The sequence below is a fragment of the Cetorhinus maximus genome, chromosome 25, assembly GCF_964194155.1.
Source record: "Cetorhinus maximus chromosome 25, sCetMax3.hap1.1, whole genome shotgun sequence".
In the NCBI taxonomy this organism is placed as follows: Eukaryota; Metazoa; Chordata; class Chondrichthyes; order Lamniformes; family Cetorhinidae; genus Cetorhinus; species Cetorhinus maximus.
In genome coordinates, this window is record NC_135903.1 from 41,382,607 (window position 1) to 41,408,577 (window position 25,971).

A 25,971-nucleotide genomic window follows, 5' to 3' on the forward strand; every position below is an offset into this window, starting at 1 on the left:
TAATTTGATTTGGTACTTGTGAAGCTCAGAGTTGTTGGTGCTGTGGAACCTAATGCCAACATCAGGTAGGCCAGGTCTGGCAGAGTAAAGCTCGCTCTCCATCAGCCCCAGTCCCATGCCCCAGTCACAACCTAGAGAGAGCTCCTTATTGCCCAAGTATGTTATTGTTCCTGTTTCCACCACCTGTCTTCCTGCAGCCTCTCTGGAGCCTCCGTGGTCCCATGCCAATTGGGAGCTGGACTGAGACTAGTCAAGCTCATTCCACTCGGGGATCTTACTGCCTCAACTGGACTTGGTCCCGGGGTGAAGAACATAATGGGCCGGTGACTTCACCATCCAACTCCCCAGGGTAAAGGTCTAATTGCCACCCTCTAATTCATCTAGCTTTTTTCCTCTCCCCTGTTGCTAGGATATGATAACCACTGGTGCACCCCAAATACAATCTATTGAGGTGATGAAACAACTTGTCATTAAAGAAGAAAATCATTATGGGTTTTAATAACGAAAAAGAGACAGAGTGAGACATCAATGGACCCTGTGCTTTTTGCAGTCACTCACTCACATAGGGTTATTAATTGTGTTCATTTGATGCTATTGATTGGAACTTTGATCTTTATGATCCCTGTGGTGAATCAGGGCTATCCCTCTCTGTCAAGGTTTTGAAATGCATGGAGAGGGCTTCCTCCTCAGGGCTTGTTATCCACTTCCACTCGCTGCGTGTCACAACATAACCGACTGTCAATCCGAAGCCGATCAGCACCAGGCCCAACACATTCGCCAAGACTCCCTCAGCGGCAAACTTCGAGTAGGTGCCTCTGCAAAGGAAAAGATCGATTCAATCACAAACATTAGCAATCTGAACTTCAGTATCTGGTGGAGTTGCCAACTGCATATATTCCTAGAGGTTTCTAACCTCTGACCTTCTACCCTCAACCACACCCACACACTCGCCTAACACATTGCGCCACCCAAGTGCCAGGCAATGACTATCTCCAACAAAAGAGTATCTAACCATCTCCGCTTGATATTCAATGGCATTACCATCACTGATTCCCCCAGCATCAACATTCTTGGGGTTACCATGAGCAGAAACTGGACTGGACAAGCCTTATAAATACTGTGGCTACAAGAACAGGTCAGAAACTGGGAATTCTGTGCAGATTAACCCACCCCCTGACTCAGCAAAGCCTGTCCACCATCTACGAGGCACAAGTCAGGATGGGATGGAATACTCTCCACTTTCCAGGATGAACACAGCTTAAAAACACTCAAGAAGCTTTCCACCATCCAGGACAAAGCAGCCCACTTGATCAACACCCCATACACCAACTCAAACTTTCAATCCCTTCACCATCGATGTGCAGTGGCAGCAGTGTGTACCATATACAAGATGCACTGCAGCAACTCACCAAGGCTCCTTAGAAAGCACCTTCCAAACCTGCAACCTCTACCACCTAGAAGGACAAGGGCAGCAGACAAATGGGAACACCACCAACTGCAAGTTCCCCTCCAAGCCACTCACCATCCTGACTTGGAAATATATTCATTGTGGGTGGCTCAAAATTCTGGAACTCCCTCCTTAACAGCATTGTTGGTATATCTACACAACATGGACTGCAGCAGTCCAAGAAGGAAGCTGATCACCACACTCTCAAGGGCAATTAGGGGTGGACAATAAATGTTGGCCTTGCGTCACATCCCATGAACGTATATTAAAAAAAATGGATATCCAGGAGGCACTTAACAAAGTTTCCCATAAGAATAAGTATCGTCTAAATGTGAAGCTCATGGAAATTAAAGCCAAATTATTGATCTCACTAAGAAGTTGACTGATTGGCATGAGACAGGGAGCAGGGATAATGGACAGGTACTCTAATTGACAGGATGTGACTAGTGGTGCCCTACAAGGGTCTGCAATGGGGCCTCAGCTATTCACTGTATTTATAATGAGTTGGATGATGGGATGGAAAGCCACATAACGTGTTTGCTGATGATAACATAGGCAGCATTAGGAAAATGGGGCCTAATGAAGAGATATTGATGGATTAAGTGAATGGGCAAAACTGTGGCAAATGGATTTCAATGTAAGCAAATGTGAGGTCATCCACTTTAAACCTAAAAAGGATCGAACAGGGAACTTTCTGAATGGTGAAAAGCTAGAAACAGTGGAAGTCCAAAGAATCTTGGGAGTCGGGGACACATCATTAAAATGTCATGAACAGGGACAGAAATTAATTAAAAAGACTAATGGGATGCTGGCCTTTATATCTTGAGGAATAGAATGAGGTTGAAGTCATGTTGCAGCTGTACAAAGCCCTGGTCAGATCAAAGTTAGATTAAAGTTTTCAAGACATTAGGGAAACAGATAGGGTAGAGAGAGAGAGAAAAACTGTCCATTCGTAGAGGATTCTCATCCTCAAGGCACAGTCAAGAATCAGAGCCAGATCTTTCAGGAGTGAAATTAGGAAACACACTATACACAAAGGGTGATAGAAGTTTAGAATTCTCTTCTCCAAGTGCCAATTAATGCTAGATCAATTGTTAATTTTAAATCTCGAATTGATAAATTTCTGTTATCAAAAGGTATTAAGAGTAAAGGTATTAAGGGGTAAAGGATTTAGGTCACACCATCCATGATCTCAGAGGCTGGTGGAGCAGATGCCAGGGGCTGTTGTTCTATGTTGCAGCAGACAGCCTCCTCCTGTAGAGCGCCTACGGATGGCAGACAGTCTCTTCCCACGACAGGGAATGTCCTTCCTGTGAGATCTTGAACAAGTTTGGGGGAGGAGTTACTCTGTGGTCACCTCATCCAGCACCTATCTGCACACATTCTACGCAAGGTGTCACTAGGCAGCCATCAGCGAATTATGGATAATCTCACTGCCCTCCCCCCCACCCCCAATTATGGCACTGAGGCCAATTGTAGCACGGTAACACAGACCAAGATCAGCCAATTTGACACAGACCAATGTGGGCCTGGATTTTCATCCTCGAGATGGGTAGGGGGAGTTGGGAAAATTCCTAGCTCGGTCTACCTGCCTCGGAAAAAGTGCCCACAGAGGAGGGATCTTCATTGCTGGGGGTTGAGTGCAAGCTGGAGTCTGGCCAGCTGATCTGTGAAGAAGTGCAGAGGCAGCCACAGGGGCTGCGAGGTACTGAGGTGAGCTGTTTAAAAGACCCACCTCGGTACCATGGGATAAAAGCAAAATACTTGCGGATGCTGGAAATCTGAAACAAAACAAAAATAGCTGGAAAAACTCAGCAGGTCTGACAGCATCTGCAGAGAGGAATACAGTTAACATTTCGAGTCCCTGATGTTCTGATGAAGGGTCATACGGACTCGAAACGTTAACTGTATTCCTCTCCGCAGATGCTGTCAGACCTGCTGAGTTTTTCCAGCTATTTGTGTTTTTGTTTCGGTACCATGGGACTTTGTCTCAGTGGAAGAAAAGCACAAGGGCCCTCCCACACTCATGCCTCACATTCCCTTCATCCTCCGAACACTCTTCATGCACCATCCATGCCACCTCATGCCCCCCACCTACCCCTAAGTTCCTTCACATGCCCTAAGCCAAGCTTTGCCCTTCTACCCATCCCCTCATGCCCCTTGTGCAACAAATTCCAAGCTCTACCCTTCCACCCAACCCCTATGTCCCATCATAGAGGCATAGTTATAGAGGTCCACAGCACAGAAAAAGGCCCTTCGGTCCATCGAGTCTGCGCCGGTCAAACAAGTAGCTAACTGTTCTAATCCTATTTTCCAGCACTAGGTCCATAGCCTTGTATGCCATGGCATTGCAAGTGCACATCCAAATACTTCTTAAATGTTATGAGGGTTTCTGCCTCTACCACCCTTTCAGGCAGTGAGTTCCAGATTCTCACCACCTTCTGGGTGAAAAAATTCTTCCTCACATCCCCTCTAAACCTCCTGCCCCTTACCTTGAATCTATACCCCCTGGTTATTGATCCCTCCACCAAGGGGAAAAGTTCCTTCCTGTCTACCCTATCTATGCCCCTCATAATTTTATACAACTCAATCATATCCCTCCTCAATCTCCTCTGCTCCAGGGAAAATAACCCCAGTCTATCCAATCTCTCCTCATAACTAAAACTCTCCAGACCAGGCAACATCCTGGTAAATCTCCTCTGCAGTCTCTCCAATGCAATCACATCCTTCCTATAATGCGGATTCCAGGACTGCATGCAATACTCTAGCTGTGGCCTAACCAGCGTTTTATACAGTTCCAGCATAACCTCCTTGCACTTATATTCTATGCCTCGGCTAATAAAGGCAATTACCCCATATGCCTTCTTAACCACCTTATCTACCTGTCCCACTACCTTAAGGGACTAAGCTCTGGCACTTCCATGCCCATTAACCCATTGTACATTTTCTAGAACCAAAGAGCACCACAGTGCACTGGGGAGCAGGTGTCCTGTTCTAATAGATGCCTGGGCTCTCAGCCAAGCTAACATAATGAAATTTGAGTGAGAGCCCAGGCAGCTTTTAAAATACATACCTGCTCCACATTGTTTGATCAACAGCTCAGAATCTCCAAACTTTGCTGTCAATTTCACAATGTTTTTTGATACAAGTAAAGTGGTTTCAAGGATTTGAGGTTTGTGGTTTTTGGAACTTCAAAGGGCCTGGATGATTGACACTTGTGTTGGTTTGGTCCAGACTTTTCTTTCAAGCAAAGGAGAAAGTGATCAATGGATTACATTTTTTCAAGGCTTTTTTTTAATGCATCCCACTATACATTGTGGTGTTCATTGGTTCTAGCAAGTGTACAGTGGATCAGTGGGCTTGGAAGTACCAGAGCTTGGAATAGGGGGAATGAGGGGCCTAATGGGGTGGTTGGAAGGGCAGAGCTTAGAATAGAGAGCTTGAGGGACAGAGGGATGTGTGGGGGGTGTAACTTGGCATAAGGGGCATGAGGGGATCCTTTTGAACTTACCAACATGTACACTGAGGTTCATCACAACTCTTCTAAGAGGCTATGAACCACGACTCTTTAAAAATGTGGCCTGACTCCATGAAAGTTGTGCAGGGGTCAGAGATACCTATCTCCACAACGGAGATGGGCAGATCAGGAGTGCCGGATGTGGGCTTTTGACAGGAACCAGCCCATACACTTTAACGGCACTCCAAAAAATCAGACAGACCTGGAATGGGGTCAGGAATCCTGGAATAGGGACCCACCCACCATTTTTAAAGGGGTCCTGAATCAAACCAACTCGGTAAAAATCCAGGCTGATCTTCTGCAGCATTTGGAAATTTTGTCCTCAATGTGAGCACCAAGTGTTGGTCGACCACCTTGAAAATGTTCTCCAATCCCTCCAGTGCTGCACTAATCCTTACCCAATGGAGAAGAGAAGCTTCTCAGTGATCCCGAGCAGGGAGGTCCCAATAGCCAGAATAAACAGTCCAAGTCCAAAGTACACATGGAGCGGCCGGTAACAGGCTCGGAGCGAGTAGGACACGCCAGGAAACAGGAAGAATATTAGCCCCACAACCCACTGCAAAAAGGAAGACGAACAAAAGACAATTGAGTCTTTAATCCAATACTAACACAGTATATGAAAGGCATGGTACAAATATCACCGGAAAGGAAAGTTAATCAAGGAGTGAGCACAACTGGCTCCATGAGGAATTTTACCCCCCACCCCCGCAATTCAGCCCCCATCTCATCCACCCATTTCCTTTATACTTCATCTTCCTCCCATTAGATGTCACTTTGAAAAACAGATTTTTCCGACTATTTTTCCAACTATCCACTTGTCCCCCTTTAATTGACTGTATTATATTTTCATGAATATTCTCCGGCCCAATTTGTACTCTTCCAATTTCTGAAACTCCCTTCCTAAATGCCCCTCTTTGGTCAGGATTTTCTGTGCCCGCTGGTATTGGGCATCATGGCGGGCGTGAGCAGACAATATGGTGAGGAGGCCAAAAATCGGTTTCACACCGTTGTGAACCCAGTTTGCAATCGTCCGCTCCGCCCATTAATGACAGGCCACGTTTCCCGCTGCCAGATGTCGGTAACTTCAGTGCAATACATCTGCATATCATTATAAGCCCAGTTCACTGGAATCATCCCCCACCACCTCCTCTCCTCTCCAGTGTTGCCGAAGACTGCGCATGTTTAGGTAACTGGTCGGTCACATCTGCCACCTGCTGCAGGATTTGGTGCCAGGGGGACATAGAGGGCATCTACTGCCCGTGGCCATGAAAGTGACCGCAGTGCTCAACTTTTGCGCCACTGGCTCCTTTCAGGGCTCCACAGGTGACCTCTGTGGGATATTGCAAGCCTCCACCCACATCCATGAGGTCACGGACGCCATCTTTGTAAAGGTGCACAAATTTGTGCATTTCGCCCGGGACCAGGAAAGTTAGGAAGCAAGAGTGCTGGGATTTGCCCAAATCTCAGGATTCCCACAGGTGCAGGGTGCCATCAGCTGCACTCACTCAGGTCTCCATGGCAACAAACGGTCAACTATGTCAACTGCAAGGGTTTCCACTTGCTGACCGTTTAGCAGATGTGCGATGGCCACAAATGCATCCTGCAGGGCTGTGCACAGTTTCCAGGGAGTGTCCAGAACTCCACCATCCTCAGCAAGTCTCAGATCCCTGACATATTCCAGGGTCCACAGAGGCTGCAGGGTTGGCTCCTCAGGGACAAGGGCTACCCGCAGAGGCCGTGGCTGATGACACCTGTACAGCCGCCTCAGACTGCAGCTGAGCGATGGTGCAACAGGGCTCATGCTGCAACTCGCACCTTGGTGGAGCAAACCATCAGGATGTTGAAAATGAAGTTCCAGTGCCTGGACCGGTCTGGTGGAGCCCTACAATACAGTCCACAGAGGGTGTCATGCATCACCGTCACCTGCTGCGCCCTTTACAACCTGACATTGCAACGGGGTGAGGAGCTGGCTGAGGAGGAGATGGAGGAGCTACATATCTCTACAATGAAGAGGAAGTTGACAGGGATGAGTGTGAGGAGGTCCTCGAAGGCCAGGATGCCAGCGATGAGGCCATCACACTGGCTGGTCAAAGCAGGGAGGGTCTCATAGTTGCTCGATTTGTAAAGGATGATGATTGCATGCAGTGAGGTGACAGCATAGATCCTCACATTGCATCTGTGAATGTTTCACTCAAGTCTGGCTTATGGTAGTGCACACACCCTCTGTGATAAGGCTCCTGTCATGGAGATGCAGCGGAGGCCCTAATAGTCACTCAATTCCAGGAGGATGATGACGACATGCAGTGAGGAGATTCCACAGGTCATCACACAGCCTCTGTGAATGTCTGACTCCTGTCTGGCTGAGGGCAGCTCACTTGCGCTCTGTGATCAGGGTCATATCATGGAGATGCAGCCTTGAAACTATAAATGCACCTGATCCTTTGTCCCCTTACGGCACCTGACCCCTTCAGGACTACACCGTCACTGGTCACAAAGGCTTAAGAGATGGAAGGAGATCATTATCCTCTTTTGGCACTGGGTGTCTGTCCTCTTTTGCAGGGCATTGGCACTGACCACCACTGCCACCGCCTCCCCAGCTGGAGTGGTAATGTTGCTGCCCCTCCTGCAGCCAGAGGATATTATGGCGGACTTCCACAGAGTCCAAATGGCATTCCAGGGGTGTGTCACTGAATCGGGGGAGGCTGCAATCTTTTTGCCTTTTGGGGCCATGCCTTCTGTGGAACAGTCCTGGGCTGGAAGCTCTGAGCTATGTGTGCCCTGAATGAGAAAGCAGCAAGGTAACAGAGTGGCGTGCAAAGAGACCTCGCCTGCCATTGAAACGGCATGTTTCCCAGGAATGCATTATTAATGAGGCGGGATTGGATGATATGGCGTGAAAAGCTGCCATTGTGCCCAGCGGGTAAAATTATTTTTTTTCCCGCCCGCTACCGCACTTAGTGCAAATCTGGGCTGGTTCCACCCTTTATCTTTAAAACTCTTTTGAAAATATGTCTGTTAAACCCAGCCTTTCGTTCCCTCCCCTGACCGTCCCTCAATGAGCCATGTATATTTCTCTCTTCCTCACTATAGAAATTCACGTTACCTGATTAGTTGCTGTTTGCTCATTCACCGAAGCAAGGCCAGTGTAGCTACTAAGACAATGAGAATGAACAGGCTTTTCTCTATCCCTAAGGTTGCTTAGTTTTGGCTTGTTGCAAGTGTGGCTGTTTTAGAAGTTCTGTTCTTTGTTTATTTGTTAAACATAATGTGGGACCTGCACTGGCACCAGACATCAGGTCCCTGAGGAACCATGAACATGAACTACCGACCCCTGCTTTCTATTTCTCAATGGGTGCCACTGGCCGAGTTTTTCAAGCTTTTCTGCTTTAGTTTCTAGATTTCCAGGATCTGAGGTATTTTGTGTGTTGTTTTTTAGATTTGTCAACAGCCAATGGGTAGCCCATTCAGTCCCTCAAACAGTTCCACAATTAAGTTTTATATCATGGCTGACCTGTATCTTATCTCCATCGACCCACCTTGGTTCCATATCCCTTAATACCCTTGCCTAACAAAAATCCATCCATCTGAATTTAGAAATTTTCAATTGACCCCCAGTCACAATAGCCTTTTGGGAGAGAATATTCCAGATTTCAGGGTGAATCTAACCTGCCTTGGATGACTTCTCTCAGAGGGCACAGACTGGCAGAGTATAAAACTGAGTTGGCACAGTGAAGGGCACTAACCTGGATACAGAAGAGAATGACGCTTATGAGGCCACACCAGCTGTGCAGGCTGTACATATCAGGTATATTCTGTGCTGAATGAAAACTAAACACAGCTACCAGACCTAGGAGTTGAAAAATACACAATCAGAGTCCATACACCTCCAATCCCAGCTGCCAATCATAGCCATCCATTTCTTACCACCAATCAGACAAGGAGCCCAAGGACATATGGAGCCCAATTGCTTTCTCACACTTTTTACATTTGCCATCACATGGCTGGTCATCACATGTTGACAAATGTTTGTCTTGGTTCCTGATCACCTCAACCCAAAGAGTTTTGGTTCAGGTCTTTCCACCACACAGGTGATAGGATCCTGAGTCCCCAATCAGAAACAAAGCAGCTTTGTTTGTCATCCATTCAGTCATCCACATGCACATTCTCCCTCTTTCCCTCTCTCTCATGTCTCTCTCCCTCTCTCCTTTGTCTCTCTTTCCCTGGTGCCTCTGTTATCTCTTCATCTCTCCCAATTTCAATTTCCATTGATCCCCCACCCCCAACAGACAGAGACCCCTTCACACTTTGACTCCCCCATTCTCACTGCACACTGAATGTTATTGCTCTTTATTACATCTGGACTCACCAACAATGGTTGCCACCAGTGCAATTAGATGGATGGCTGCATGCAGAATCTTCACTGTGGTTTTACTCTCATTTCTAAACACTCTGTACACCAGGATTGCTGCAAGAGAGAGACATTTGGTTATCAGTAATCTTCAGTGGAAGGAGAAGTCAGGGGTGGTTGTGGGGATGGGGGGCAGCGGGTTGGGGGGTGGTGTGTGGGGACCAAGTTGTGGTGGTGTTTTCAATGCTTTATTTCAGGAGGACATTCAGAGTAAAACAGGGGATCTGGTTAATAACAACATATTATAGCATTAAGAAAGGACAGTGTGCCCACTGTCTTCTGGAGTGTTCTGCTTTCCAATTAAAATTTTACTTTTAGTGACCTTGGAATTTAAGAATATACTTTGACCTGGTAAACTAGCCACAGCTGAACATCAGAATATAGCCTCCTTCAAATCACCCCACTCAACATGGTGGAGCACGGATTTGGTCAAAACAGAAGCTCTGGTGAATTTCAGTATCCCTCGTCCTTTATAATGAATGGTTGAATGGGGAGATTTCCTGTGTGGAAGTTGCAAGCACTGTAGGTTGATCACTAAATATGATTTGTTCAATTGCTTTAAAATCTCTCCCATGATTGTCACAAAGACACTCCTCTCCCCTTCCCAATCCCATTCCACTTCCCTCAGTTCTCAGTCCATCCCATCCCTCCAAATCTCTCCAAACCCAAACCACGGGGAAAAACCCTGAAAAGACCTGGGCCTTCTGCAGGCCATGCTGAATTTTAAGATGTATACTGCAATTTGTTATATACTTTATATCTGATTCACCTCAAAGCAATCCAGAGATGATAATAGTTCCAACAGGTTTATTTACAGTGTTTTAAAATATCTCTTCAATTACAACATATCTCCACACATGTCCAGAGCTCAGGTCTTCGCAAAGCTTTCTCTGGAAACCTCTGTTTACTTTAGCTCTCAAAGGTTCCATCCATGCTTAAGCAATCAAGCACATTGAACACAGATCAGTGAACAGACTAACACAATCAAACACAGATCAATTAAACCATTGAACATGACAGACAGGAGTAAAGTATGTGAAAGGTTTGTGAATTGGGCTGGGATTCCAATATGCCAAGTCCTGACCTAATTGCAGAGTTTCTGGTGAAAGGGGAGGGCGTTTCTGTTTGGGGAACCTCCACACATGGCTATTCATGTTTGAGGGGACACAGATGGGTTGTTGGTGGGGGGGGAGGAGGAATCAGTCAGGTGGCCAGTAGGCCAGGTGAAAGGGGCTATGCTGGCTGACAAAAATGATGGCCACCTAGAAATCCTGACCTGCACCCCTGAAGAATATGCCAAGCAGTATAAAGAGATCAGTTCATAAAGAGGATTAATTGGGCTGACAATGTACCAAGGATTCCCTAGTTCCTGGAGCCTGCCCAGTGCCTTTTTTTTTTCTTTTTCAAACTCCAATTTGGGCAACTAAGATGTGTCTGTAGTTCAAAGGGATAGGAACAGGAGGACGTCATACAGCAGCTTGAGCTGCTCTGCTATTCAATTTGATCGTTGGTGATCTGTACCTCAACCCCACTTTCTTTTGGCCATGTCCCTTGATACCCTAATCCAACAAAAATTTAGCAATCTCAGTCTTGAAAACGTTAATTAACCCCAGCATTTACAGCCTCTTGTGAGAAAGGGAATACAGGCATAATTTTTGTCTCCCATCCTCAACAAGTTAAGCCTTTAAACCCTGCATCATTCTGGTTAATCTGTGCTACACGCCCTCCAATATCAATACTATGCTGCTCAGAGCTGATCCCAATTGGTTCAATTCCAGGTGGGGTCTGAGCCAAGGTTTGGTACAACTGGAGCCTAACTTCTTGAGTATTAAATTCCAGCTCCTTTCAGATAAAGGGCAACATTACATTAGCCTCTTTGTTTACTGCTTTGGCCTGTACACTAGCTATTTAGCGATGATGCTGACCTCCAATGGAGGAGGAGGGAACGTCCTCCTGATCCTTGGCTTTTTCTGGCAGGAGTCAGAGTTCAGCGTCTGAGGCTCCTGGTGGACAGATCCAAACACTTTCACCAGGATCAAGCACTTGTGATGAACTTCTTGATCGCACTGTGTTAGTTTGCATTCTTGGAGTTGCAACTGTGAGGGAGGCGGCTGTGGGTGGAAGGGTGGGAAGGTTGGATTGACAGATCATGCCTTGAGATGTGTACTTTTGGGATAAGACATTGCCATTGATTTGGGTATTACTCTGGAGAGGATGCAGTCAAAACATCGGTAAGCAAATTCTAAAAACAAAAAACTGCGGATGCTGGAAATCCAAAACAAAAACAGAATTACCTGGAAAAACTCAGCAGGTCTGGCAGCATCGGCGGAGAAGAATAAAGTTGATGTTTCGAGTCCTCATGACCCTTCAACAGAACTGAGTAAAATTAGGAGAGGGGTGAAATATAAGCTGGTTTAAGATTGGGGGGAGGTGGGGGAGAGAAGTTGGGCGGGGGAGGGGGTGGAGTTGTAGGGACAAGCAAGCAGTGATAGGAGCAGATAATCAAAAGATGTCACAGACAAAGGAACAAAGAGGTGTTGAAGGTGGTGATATTATCTAAGAGAATGTGCTAATTAAGAGTGGGTGGCAGATCAAGCAAGGTAGTTCTAGTGGGGGTGGGGTGAAATAAGACTAACGGCATCAAAGGTATAAATTTAAAAATAATGGAAATAGGTGGGAAAAGAAAAATCTATATAAATTATTGGAAAAAACAAAAGGGAGGGGGAAGAAACGGAAAAGGGCTGGGGATGGAGGAGGGAGTTCAAGATCTAAAGTTGTTGAATTCAATATTCAGCCCGGAAAGCTGTAAAGTACCTAGTCGGAAGATGAGGTGCTGTTCCTCCAGTTTGTGTTGAGCTTCACTGGAACAATGCAGCAAGCCAAGGACAGATATGTGGGCATGAGAGCAGGGTGGAGTGTTAAAATGGCAAGTGACAGGGAGGTTTGGGTCATTCTTGCGGACAGATCGCAGGTGTTCTGCAAAGCGGTCGCCCAGTTTGCGTTTGGTCTTTCCAATGTAGAGGAGACCGCATTGGGAGCAACGAATGCAGTAGACTAAGTTGGAAGAAATGCAAGTGAAATGCTGCTTCACTTGAAAGGAGTGTTTGAGCCCTTGGACGGTGAGGCCCAGGACTAGGCCCAAGCAGGGTCTGATTGCTTTTGTGAAGGATTCATTACCCCAGCCCAGAGCTGACAATCTGCCTCAAGGCAGTTGCTTCTAATGAAATTTGCAGGCACAATGTGAATGGCAAATATGCTCCCATTTTCCATTCACCCCGCCTGGTGGCATTCCGTAGGGATCGTTCCCTCCGGGACACCCTGGTCCACTCCTCCATCACCCCCTACACCTCAACCCCCACCTACGGCACCTCCCCATGCATACGCAAAAGATGCAATACCTGCCCCTTCACTTCCTCTCTCCTCACCGTCCAAGGGCCTAAACACTCCTTTCAAATGAAGCAGCATTTCACTTGCATTTCCCCCAACTTAGTCTACTGCATTCGTTGCTCCCAATGCGGTCTCCTCTACATTGGAGAGACCAAACGCAAACTGGGCGACCGCTTTGCAGAACACCTGCGGTCTGTCCACAAGAAAGACCCAAACCTCCCTGTCGCTTGCCATTTTACCACTCCACCCTGCTCTCTTGCCCACATGTCTGTCCTTGGCTTGCTGCATTGTTCCAGTGAAGCCCAATGCAAACTGGAGGAACAGCACCTCATCTTCCGACTAGGCACTTTATAGCCTTCCGGACTGAATATTGAATTCAACAACTTTAGATCTTGAACTCCCTCCTCCATCCCCACCCCCTTTCCGTTTCTTCCCCCTCCCTTTTGTTTTTTCCAATAATTTATATAGATTTTTTTTTTCCCACCTATTTCCATTATTTTTAAATCTATATCTGTAATGCCCTGTCAGTCTTTCCACCCCACCCCCACTAGAGCTGTACCTTGAGTGTCCTGCCATCCATTCTTAATTAGCACATTCTCTTAGATAATATCACCACCTTCAACACCTCTTTGTTCCTTTGTCTGTGACATCTTTTGATTATCTGCTCCTATCACTGCTTGCTTGTCCCTACAACCACCACCCCCCCCACCCCCACTTCTCTCCCCCCACCCCCCCACCTTAAACCAGCTTATATTTCACCCCTCTCCTAATTTTACTCAGTTCTGTTGAAAGGTCATGAGGACTCGAAACATCAACTTTATTCTTCTCCGCCGATGCTGCCAGACCTGCTGAGTTTTTCCAGGTAGTTCTGTTTTGGTAAGCAAATTCTGATGGACTCCAAAAAATGGATTATGTAAGTTAAACAGAGCCTCTTACAGTCAACTGATTGATAACCTTTGAGTAAGTGGAGCATTCAGGGATGATTTGATTTGAATTATCCTAAGGGTGTAACTGAGAAAACACAATTATATTAATTGTACATCAAAATATCTTCCTTTTTCCATAGTCCAAGAGTTTAAAATTGAATTCACCAAGCCCAAGGCCACAAACTAACCTTATTTTCTATTTCTAACATCTCTGTGTGATTCACAGTCAGCACCCTGATCCATTTAGGAGCATATTTGCCATTCATATTGTGCCTGCAAATTTCATTAGAAGCAACAGCCTTGAGGCAGATTGTCAGCTCTGTGCAGGGGTAATGAATCCTTCACAAAAGCAATCAGACCCTGCTTGGGCCTAGTCCTGGGCCTTGTTGCAGAGATAGGATGTGTGTCTCTTTCAGTTGCAATGATGACAATGAACCTGGCTGTTATCTGACCAAATGGCTCGTGTCTGTCTATGGATGAACAACAATGCGTACTGACCAAGGTTACTTATGGACATTCTTCCCCAGTTTTATTGACTGATTGTAACATATAACTCTCAACTCTCCTGTTTTTACAGCAACAACAACAGCTTGCATTTATATAGCCTATTTAATCTACTGAAATGGGAGCATTATTACAATAAATTTGACACCAAGACACGTGAAGAGATAATAGGGACAGGTGACCATCAGCGTGGTCAAAGACTTAGGTTTTAAGCAGCATCTTAAAGCAGGGCAGAGAGGTGGAGAGGTTTAGGGAGGGGATTTCAGAGCTTAGGGTCTAGATGATATCTGGGTCAGGATCTCCCAACTTCAGAGAACTGGAAAAAGCAAGTGTGGTGTGCAAGACTCAAATTAGCAAATCAGGCCATTGGGGGTTTTACTGAAACCCAAAGTCCCACTAAATGTTGATCATGCTTCACCCTTTCAGCATGTTGCTCCCCAAGTTTTGGGCTTTGTGTTTATCTCGAGATCCTCTCCACACTCTCCCCAACCCATTTTGGATTTCTCTGGGAGGGTAAAGCCTGGGTGAGAGTTGTCACTGTGATAGCGTTGCATGGTTTTCAGCGCAGGTGGTACTCTGTAAATATTGACCTAGTTCTGGGGATCCTTCTAAAAACTGCACGCTCCTGGGATCTGCTGGAAATAATACCAGGCCCTCTGCCCACAACCTCACCACTGCAAATACTGTCACATCCCCATGGACTCCTCTATCACTGGAGCTCCATTGAAGAGCCATTGTTATTCCATTGTTGCTCCCTTGTTAATCCAAAGAAAATCTGCCTGTTTGAATCTAAATTTTATCTGCACCCTGATTCTCTAAGATTGAACCTATGTGCTTTCATTTTGGAGATTGTGCAACACCTCACAATGTTTGCAACTCAACTAATGGAATAAATTGTCCTTCTCTTTGTTTGAATATTAAATACAGCCTAATCCAGCTGTAATGGATAGAATTCTGAGAAACTTATGGACCATCTGGGATCTCCTTGTGGCCTCATGTGTCAGGGAAATTGCTCTCATGTTGGCCATGACCAGTACCATTGGAAGTGACAGAAAAGGGGTTAAAAACAGCACAGCAAGGAAACTTTCAATAAATTCTAATTACTAAAACGACCCATTTATTTTATTGTCATCAGGTCTCAATAAATGGTGGGACCAAATGAGGTGTTCAATAGCAACAGGTATGGGTCCCAGATGACAATCTGGTTCATCTACAATAATATGAGAGACGTCAACTGCAAGGCTCTATTACCAAAGGTGTCCTTATTTGCAATGGAAACACCAGGGCCAGAATATTCGGCTCGACGAGCAGGGGCGGGACCCGCTCGCTGTGGCGTAAAAAGACGCACGGTGACATCGGGCATGTGTCCCGACGCCACAGTGAGTGAGTTAGATTTTCAGTTCGATAGGCACGCAGCTAACTTGGCTGCATTCCCGCCGAACGGTCAAAGGCCCATTAAGGCCATTTAAAAACTAATTAAATTAATAAACTGAGATGTCCGTCCAACCTTAATGTTGGCGGGGGGCAGGCAAAGAGCCCAGGTGGCCTTTGCATTCTTCATGGAACCTCATCCACGGGCGGGATGAGGTTTCATGAAGTGTTTATAAATTGAATAAAATGTTTAATAAAAATTCATTGACATGTCCCAGCTCATGTGACACTGTCACATGAGAGGGCATGCCTTAAAACTTTTTTCTTTTTTTTCTTTAGATTTTTAGAACTTAAACTAATCTCCCTGAGGCAGCTCTGTGCACCCGCCCCCACCCCCGCACAACCCCCCTAATGGGGGGAAAATTCTCCCCCAGGAGTCTGATAGGTCAGTGACCAACACAATCTGAAGCAATCACCAAACCCAATGCCAATATGCCTGTGTTCTACAATTCCAACCCAAAACCCACATTCTGAACACAGTCACATCTTATGTTCTGAGCCTGTCTGTTTCCCAACATTTAGTGGTCCCTCCCTGTCCATGTTCTGCATTCCCAGTTGACCTGTACAGAACACTCTCACCTGGCACGTAAATCGTTATGTTATACACAAACAGCGTTGGAGGTGAAGAGTATACTTTCACCGGTTGTACAATCCTCTTTTTTGCAAAGTGTAATTCTACAAACTGAAGCAAAACATTGAGAATGTGGTACTCACAGTCTCCATAGAGGAAGACCATTCCAATCACCATACAGAGAGGGTGGACATTGAACTCCAGGGAAGTTCCATCCCACGCAAAACCCCCTTCATAGTAACCCATCCACACCCCAGTCATGACCACAGCAGCCAGGCCAAGGATCTGGGTTGCTGCAATAAACCAAGGCAGTAGGCCCAGGCTGCGTTCTTCCAAGGGGTTGCTTTCCATTGCAGAATGTAGGCTTCCTCGATCCACGGGCCTGTAGGAAAAGTTATTACAAGGCAGAAGATCAGTCCTTTGCGAAACAACACCAGGTTAGCACCAGAATTTCAGTAAAGTATACAGCTACTACAGGCCTGTGTGCTCATCGGTAATCCCCGCGCGCCCCCCCTCCAAAGGCAGAACATGACCCCACAAAAGGAAGTGTTTTTCTAGACTTGGTGTTGAGCTTAAGTGCTGAACACAAGTCTGGAATGTGATGGAATACTCCCAACTTGCCTGGATGAGTGCAGCTCCTACAACACTCAAGAAGCTGGACATGATCCAGGACAAAGCAGCCCCCTTGATTGATACCCCTTCCAACACCTTAAGCATTCAATCCCTCCACCACTGATGCACAGCAGCAGCAATGTGTACCATCTACAAAACTCACTGCAGGAATTCACCAAAGTTCCTTCGACAGCACCTTCCAAACCCACAACCTCTCCCACCTAGAAGAACATGGGCAGCAGATAGATGGGAACACCACCACCTGCAAGTTCCTCTCCAAACCACTCACCATCGTGACTTGGAACAATATCGTTGTTCCTTCATTATTGCTGGATCAAAATCCTGGAACACCCTTACGAACAGCACTGTGGTTATACCTACACCACATGGACTGCTGCAGCTTACCACCACCTTCTCAGGCGCAATTAAGAACATAAGAAAAAGAGCAGGAGTAGACCATTTGTCCCCTCAAGTCTGTTCCGCCAGTCAATAAAATTTGATGTCACCTGATCTGATGTGGCCTTAACTCCACTTTCCTGCCTGCCCCCATAACCCTTGACTCCCTTGTCAATCAAAATCCTGTCTAACTCAGCCTTGAATGTATTCAATGACCCAGCCTGCACTGTTCTCTGTAGAGGAGAATTCCAAACACTAAGGACTCTCTGAGAGAAGAAATTCCTCCTCATCTCCATCTAAATGGGAGATCCCTTACTTTGAATTTGAATACCCGGGTTTGAGAAGAGAAATATCTTCTCAGCATCTACCCTGTTAAGCTACCTCAGAATCTTATGTGTTTCAATAAGATCAGCCCTCATTCTTCTAAACTCCAATGAGTACAGGCCCAAACTGCACAAGCTTTCATCATAAGGTAACCCCTTCAACCAGGAATCAGACTCATGATTCTTCTCTGAACTGCTTCCAGTGCAAGTACATTCCTCCTTAAGTAAGGAGACCAAAACTGCACACAGTACTCCAGGTGCCGTCTCATCAATACCCTGTACAGTTGTAGCAAGATTTCCCTACTTTTATACTCATCCCCCTTGCAATAACATTCCATTTGCCTTCCAAATTACTTGCTGTACCTGCATTCTGACTTTTTGTGATTCATGTACAAGGACACCCAGGTCCCTCTGTGCTGCAGCATTCTGCAGTCTATCTCCATCCAAATAATATTTTTTTTTTATTCTTCCTGTCAAAGTGGACAACTCACATTTTCCCACATTATACTGCATGTGCCAAATTTTTGCCCCACTCACTTAACCTTATCTATATATCTTTGCAGACTCCTTATGTCCTCCTCGCAACTTGCTTTCATACCTATCATTGCATCATCAGCAAATTTGGATACAATACTGTTGGGCTCTTCAGCTAAGCTATTAATATAAAAGGTAAATAGATAGGTGCCAGCACTGATCCCTGCGGCACTCCACTCATTACTTTTTTCCATTCTGAAAGTGAACCATTTATCCCGACTCTCTGTTTCCTGTTAGTTAGCCAGTCCTTTATACATGCTAATATATCACCCCCAACACCATGAGCTCTTACCTTGTGTAATAACCTTTTAGGTGGCACCTCATCGAATGCCTTTTAGAAATCCAAATACACCACATCTACTGGTTCCCCTTTACCCACCCTATTCATTATACCCAAAAAGGAACTCTAATAAATTTATCTAACACAATTTCCCTTCACAAAACCATGTTGACTGTGCCTGATGGTCTTATGATTTTCTAAATGCCCTGCTACGATCTCTTAATAGTGGATTCTAGCATTTTCCCAATGGCAGATGTTAGGCTAACTGGCCTGTAGTTTCCTGCTTTCTGCCTTCCTCCTTTCTTGAGTAGTGGTGTTACATTTGCGGTGTTCCATCCGCTTGGACCTTTCTAGAATCTAGGGAATTTTGAAATATTACAACCAACACATCCATTATCTCTGTAGCCACTTCTTTTAGGATTCTAGGATGCAATCCATCAGATCCTGGGGACTTGCAGCATTTAGTCCCATTAATATTCTGATTACTTTTTCTCTAGTGGTGGAACTAAATTCCTCCCTCCCTTTTGTCTCTTTATTTTCAACTATTCTCGGGATGCTTTTTGTGCCTTCTACTGTGAAGACAGACACAAAATACTTGTTCAAAGCCTCTGCCATATCATTGTCTCTCATCATGAATTCCCCAGTCTCATCCCCTAAGGGGTCAACACTCACTTTAGCAACTCGTTTCCCTTTTATTTACCTTTACGTAGAAGCTTTTACTGTCTGATTTTATATTTCTTGCTAGTTTTCCTCATACTCCAATGTCTCCCTTTTCCTTTAGCCATCCTTTGCTGATTTCTAAAACTTTCCCAATCTTATGCTCTACCAGTAATGTTCGCAGCATCGTACATCTTTTCTTTCCAATTGACACCACCCTTAACTTCCTTAGCCATGGATGGTGCATCCTTCTGTTAGAGTCTTTCTTCTTCAGTGGAATATATTGTTGTTGAGAGTTATGAAGTATATCCTTAAATATCTGCCACTGCATCTCCATCACCTTACACTTTAACCTATTTACTCAGTCCACTTTAGCCAATTCTGTCTTCATACCCCTGAAATTGCCTTTATTTAAGTTTAAGATATTAGTAATGGATCCACATTTCTCACTCTCAAATTGAATGTGAAATTCATCTTGTTATGGTCATCCTTACATGGAGGATCATTTACTATATGGTCCTTAAGTAATTCTGTCTCATTCCACACAACCAGGTCCAAAATAGCCTAAAAGCAAAATACTGCGGATGCTGGAAATCTGAAACAAGAACAGAAAATGCTGGAAAAACTCAGCAGGTCTGACAGCATCTGTGGAGAGAAAGACAGAGTTAACGTTTTGAGCCCGTATGACAAAGAGCTCCAAAGAAGAGACAGAAGGACTCGAAACTCTGTCTTTCTCTCCACAGATGCTGTTAGACCTGTTGAGTTTTGCCAGCATTTTCTGTTTTTGTTCCAAAATAGCCTGGTCCTCATAGGTTCAAGAACATATTGGGCAGGGTTTTCTGGTTATCAGGTGGGCACGGCGGGTGAGCATGGGAGTGCCCGCGAAACAGCCCGCCTCCCGCCATTCGGCCCGACCGCGATTTCACGCTGGCTGGCCAATTAACGGATAATTGGTGCCTTAGCAACAACAACAGAAACTTTACATCCCAAAGTTCTTTACTGGATGGGTGGAGAAGAGAAGAAAGATAAATGGAATTGAAGAGCAGTAGCCAGCCTTGGGGGATAGCTGGTTAGAAAGAGACAATACAGTAAGTCCTCATTTTAAGTTGAGGCTGCGTTCCTGGAAAGCCTTTAAGTGAAACAACTTAATGTGAATCATGGGTTCCCATAGCAATCAATGCTAAAGCTGGAGTTAAGTTCCTTTGGACATTTCTTGCCCAGAAGATAACAATGTACAAGTTGAAGTGTTGTACGGTACAAGCCTCGAATACAGTACAAACAGCCTCCTTAACAATGACGCCAATGAATCCTTGTAGTTTCAATGCTTCTACATTAGGGTTGCCAATTCTGGTTGGGGAGATTCTTGGAGATTTGATTATGTGATGTTCACATCACATAACAGCTGACAACATGACACCTTAGCATGAGATTAATTTGTCAGTCATATCAACTGTCCTAGGGAACTGCTGAATCAATGGCCATTTCCATAAACATGAGCTCATCCATTTGCAAGGACGTGAAGCTTCAGGTCTTGCCTGTTGGGAAGGGACACTGCTTGCTTCTTTCTCAAGGCGTAAACCAAGCTGCCAATTCTCTAACCCTGTTCCGTAACACTGGCCAAGACACATCTTGATCCCATTGCAGAAGTTTCATTGCAGCAGGGAGATAATTTTTTTGGAGTTTTCCTGACTATCCTGTCAGAGTTTATGCCAGTGGGAAAAGCCCGAGGAAATTAATTCCCACTGCGTGGGTAAAGTGTCATCATCGATGAACACAGACCATTAGAAAATAGACATAACAAAGGAGAGACTCCGATATTCAATGGTTTCCCTGACAGTTCCTTCCATTATTCTGGCTAGTTCAAGATATAAAATACAATTTCCTGAACAACAATTGTACAATTACAACAACTTTAGGAGGGATAAAAAAAATCATCAGGCTTTACCCACAATGATTGAATAAGTAGACAAACCCTGGAACTCCCTTCCTAACAGCACTGTGAGTGTTCTACATGGACTGCAGCGGTTCAAGAAGGCAGCTCACCACCCTGCTCAAGGGCAGTTAGGGATGGGCAATAAATGCTGGCCCAGCCAGCGATACTGGCATCTGGTGAAAGAATTAAAAAAAGAACATATTTGTCCTGAAACCTCTCTATCTCTTCCTTGAATTCCTCCCACTGCTCTGACACTGATTTACTTTCAAGTGTCTGTTTCTAGACGACATTTGCCAAATCACATAGAAAAATTCGCCTTTTCCCAGCTGAAAACTTTCACTCTTGATTCATCTTTGCTTTTTTTCCATAACGGCACTAAATCTAACTGAATTAAATGACATTCATTCAAATTGAATTATTAGACGAAAACCAAAATTGTCACCTCACAAATTTGTTCAGCTACTGTTTGGCCTTCTCCATGAGCAGATTTTTTCTCTCTCTCTGCCTATGTCTCAGTTCTGCTATCATCCTTGTAAATCCTTAAAGCCCTTTCTTCAATGCCCCTATAGCCCAGTTGCTAATTCTGGTTGGAGACATTCCTTGATGTTTGATTATGTGCTATTCAGATGAGGAACCTGACCATGTGACTTCTACAAATGTTATTACATTTATCTTATAAAAGGTCAAGGCTGCCTGTAGCTGAGTATTTTTTTCTTGTGTTTTCACACCAGCGGATGTTGTATGAGATCATCCAGGAACGAGGAGGCCACCTGAGAGAAGACAAAGAGGGAAAACTGCAGATGTGCAATCTGAGGTCAGGGAACCCAAGGAAGGGAAACTGAAGATGGGGGAGAGGGGAATCCGAGGGAGGGGAATCTGAGGGAGAGGAACAGAGGAATCCAAAGGTGGGGAGTGATTTACGGATGAGAAATTAGAGAGTGAAGACACTTTGAGTTAACCAGTTACTAATGATCACTTAGTGAAATTGCATTGATAACTAATACTGGTAATACTGATTCTCCTCATGGTGAACAGCAATGTTATAACTCACTGATAGTCTATATGTAACTGGTATTAATATGTGTAATGCCCTGATATCCTATCTATAACCATTAAAAATCCCAGAACCTGCTATACTAACCCTGAAACCATAGCCAGAAACCTCCTGCACTGTACAAGTTGCAGTTAGGCTTCCCAGTCAATGCCACTTCTAACAGGCCCAGTCTCTGCCCCTATCTCCTTGGATTCTGGTTTCGCTCCAGTTCGGTGTGAAGGACACAGCTCTGAACTAGGAGCCATAGTCAGTATTGACCTGTACTTGGACTTCACACATCACAGTCTGACCTGCACCAAACTGGACTTTGGGCTTGGTGTTTTGGATACTTCTCATTGGGCATGTCATCCTAAACTCAAACCAATATCAACATTTCTAAACCTTAGAAATCATAGAATGATAGAACCTGCAGTTCAGGAGGAGGCCATTCAGGCTTCAGGTCCTGCAACCTCATTCCCAGAGATTAGTTCCATCTCAACATCAATACCCAAAGGAGATGAAGGATCCTACAGTCTAATTGTCTTTTGTTCACAAACTTTCCTCCCTCGTTCATCTGGTATGATTCTTCAGTTTACCTCCAATCGTCCACCAGATGAAACAATCTTACACCATCCATCCACAGTACGGTCTCCAGGTTTCATTCATCCCTATGTTGGCTGCTTCTCTCTTAGTGCCTCCCAGATCTTCAGGAAGGGCCAATCCCTGTGCCCATCTACTATGCTTACTTGACCCCAAATCCCCCACTCTCAGTTTCTTCCCATTCCTCAGTCCCTTAAATCCTCTGTCTCCTTTGCTCCACAATTTCCAGGGGGGCTCCCTGAGCCCCCATTCCTCAGTCTCCTGTTCTATTGAATTATGATTGATCTGTACCTCAACAGCATTTGCTCCATATCTCTTCATTGGCTTACCTAACGAAAATCCATTAAACTCAGTCTAGAAATTTTCTATTGACCCAGTATCCTTAGCCCAGACTATCTCCTGCCTCCCCACCTCACTCTCCTCAAAAAAGGCCTGACTTTAAACTCACCTCTCTGACCAAGCTATTGATCATCCCTCTTTATATCACCTTCATTGGCTTGGCATCCATTTGTGGAATATGCCTCAGTGAAGTATTCTGGGTGACCTCAGTCCAGTAAATCTCTGGAGCTTATATTACAACATCAATGTGTCTCACACTGGTTCTAAGCTGTAATGAGTTCTACTGATGTCTAGGTTTGGAATCCCAAATTTAGACCGCATTGGGTGCCAAACAGCATAGGGAGTGGTCTCAGGGAACAAAATAGCTTTATGTCAGATACTGAAATTCAGTGCGGCAGAAAACCGAAAGGAGTATAGAAAATTCAGGAATGATATCACAAGGGAAATTAGGAAAGCAAAGAGAGGGCATGAAAACATATTGGGAAGTAAAATCAAGGAAAACCTTAGGATGTTTTATAAATACATAAAGATCAAGAGGATAACTAAGGTAAGGGTAGGGGCAATTAGAAACCAAAAATGTAACTTGCGGTGGAGGGGGCATGGTTCTGAATGGATAGTTGAAGTCTGTTTTCACAAAAGAGGGGGCGGAATCAGACATTGCAGTCGGAGTCATTGTAGAACAGGAATGTGAATTATTGGATGTGACAAACGTATTGAGAGAGGAGATACTAAGGTGTTTGCCATCTTTGAAAGTGGCTAAACTACAGGTTCAGATGAAGTATATCCCAGGCTGCTATATGAAACAAAGGAAGATATAACGGAGACTCCAACTATAATGTTCCAATCTTCTCTGGCTACAAGAGTGATGGTGAAGGCCTGGAGGACTGATAATGAGTTGTTGCTTAAAAAGGAAGGGTATAGACTGAGCAATTACAGGCCAGCCAATGATAGAAAACTATTGGAAAAAAACCTCTGAGGGAGTATAAATGTAGAAAAGCACCGATTAATCAAGGACAGTCAGCATGGATTTGTTAAGGTGGGGTTGTGTCTGAGCGACTTTATTAAAACTTTTAAGGTGGTAACAAGGAGGGTCGCTGAGGGTAACACTCAAGTGTAGTCTTTATGGATTTTAGCAAGGCTTTTGACAAACTGATTAGAAAAGTTGAGGTGATGAGATCCAAGGGCAAGCATCAAGCTGGATCCAAACTCAACTCAGTGGCAAAAAGCAAAAGGCTATGATAGACAGGTGTCTTTGTGACTGGAAGGTTGCTTCTAATGGTGTTCTGCAAGGCTTAGTGCTGGGACTATTGGTTTTTGTGGTATATATCAATGAATTGGGCTTAATCATACCCCCTACATTTAAGAAGTTTGCAAATGATACAAAAATTGGTCAAGTGCTTGATAGTGAGGAAGAAAATTGTAGGGAGATATCAATACACTGGTCAGGTGGGTAGGAAAGTGATGATGGGAGGGGTTTCCACACTCACACAGGGAGGGTTGAAGCTGGTCTGGCAATGAGAGCTCGGCACCACCATCTTCCATCGTGCAGTGATACTCTTTCGAGTTATCAACAGTCACAGATTGCAACTCTTTTGAGTACAATCACAGTTCTTGGTTTCCGGGAGTGGGACATGAACCCACAACCCTCTGATTCAAAGGCAAGGGTGCTATGAACTGAGCCACAGCTGATTAAACTGAGGAGTAGCTCTGCTGGTGGGGGCTCTGTGGGTGGATTGGAGGCAGCTGCATGCATGGGGAGAGGGGAGGGGCTGATTAAAGTGGCACTCAACTGAACTGAGCATTTCCAAATGAGGGGAGAGGCACAGCTCAGGCATGTTAGGAACATTTCAATGACAGTGCAGGGAGTCAGGAAAGTGGAGCAATGATGCCCATTCATGTGAGAATAATCCTGGAAAGTGGCGCTTATTGATCTCCTTGGTTTAACCCCTTGTTCACAGAGCGGAAATTCCCCAGAGTCATAACACACTCCAGAGCAATTGAGCGAATGGACAAGCTCCAGAAGCCCGTTAGAGAGTTGCCGCTGGCTGGTTCACTGAAGGGAAACCTTAGGCCCTCCTCAGATAACCTCATTTCCTGAATGAACACTTTCCCTCATGTTTATTCCCAAGAGTGTAGTATTAGAGTGCAGTGAATGAAGCTCCCAGAACCCGGGCTGAAAGCAGTAGCTCCAAGCGCCTTTCCTGATTTCTTGCACTGTCACCCAAAGCAACCTCACTGCGGTCGGTCATGTTGGGTTGGCGGGGATGGGGTGGGCTTGATACACACTCTGCACTGACCACCGTTTCAGAGGCAAGTAATGTCCCACATGGGAACAAAGCCCTTGAACCCACATTCGCTGATGAGTCAGTGAGAGAAAGAGGACCTTTGGAGACTAACGCTGACACTTGTATGTTTCCCATTGATACTGCAGAGTGGAGACCATCAGGAAGACGGAGGCTGGATTTATCGTTGTCTGCATTATCGCTTACAGGCTGGAGAGAAGAAGAAGAAGATTGCGAAGGAGGTGCCTGGGTCGCCAAAGGGAGGAGCAAGACCATCAAGATCGAGGGTCAGTAGGGCCTCCTGTGGACACAGGGATGAGGCTCACAGGACATGGGCTCACAAGACCCAGGGTCTACAGAACTCGCATCTGCAGATGAATGAGAACCAGTGTCACTGATGGCTCCGCATGTCCAGGGATCTGGTGACTCACATTTGACATTCTCCAGGAATTGGTGCCATGGGGACTGGGAGAGAATCCACTGTCAGTGACCATGGAAGTAATGGCTGCTCTGAACTTCTACACTGGTGGCTCCTTCCAGGGCTCCACTTGGGACCTCTGTGGAATCTTCTCAAGCGTCCATGCACAAATGCATTCATGAGGTCACAGACACCTTTTTTGCCCAGGCCCACAATTATGTCAACTTCAACAGAGGTCAAACAAGCCAGGACACTGGGCTTTGCTGAGATTTCTGGATTCCCACAGGTGCAGGGGTGCCATCGACTGCACTCACGTGGCTATAAAAGCTCCCTGGCAACAGGCACTGCACTCCATAAACCAGAAAAGCTAGCC

At 45.3% G+C, this 25,971-nt stretch overlaps 1 protein-coding gene across 1 annotated transcript in view; it reads right to left on the bottom strand.

Annotated features, from left to right (window-relative positions):
• Positions 1-470: 470 nt before the first annotated feature.
• Positions 471-25,971, bottom strand: part of cyb561 (cytochrome b561) — a 32,680-nt gene continuing 7,179 nt past the window's right edge. The window contains exons 2-6 of the mRNA XM_078529843.1: positions 16,335-16,573; positions 9,331-9,429; positions 8,708-8,811; positions 5,363-5,520; positions 471-815 (exon numbers count right to left, since the gene is read on the bottom strand). Of these exons, the coding sequence (XP_078385969.1) occupies positions 614-815; positions 5,363-5,520; positions 8,708-8,811; positions 9,331-9,429; positions 16,335-16,542 (771 nt within the window). The 5' untranslated portion in view covers positions 16,543-16,573 and the 3' untranslated portion in view covers positions 471-613. The remainder of the gene's footprint in view (positions 816-5,362; positions 5,521-8,707; positions 8,812-9,330; positions 9,430-16,334; positions 16,574-25,971) is intronic.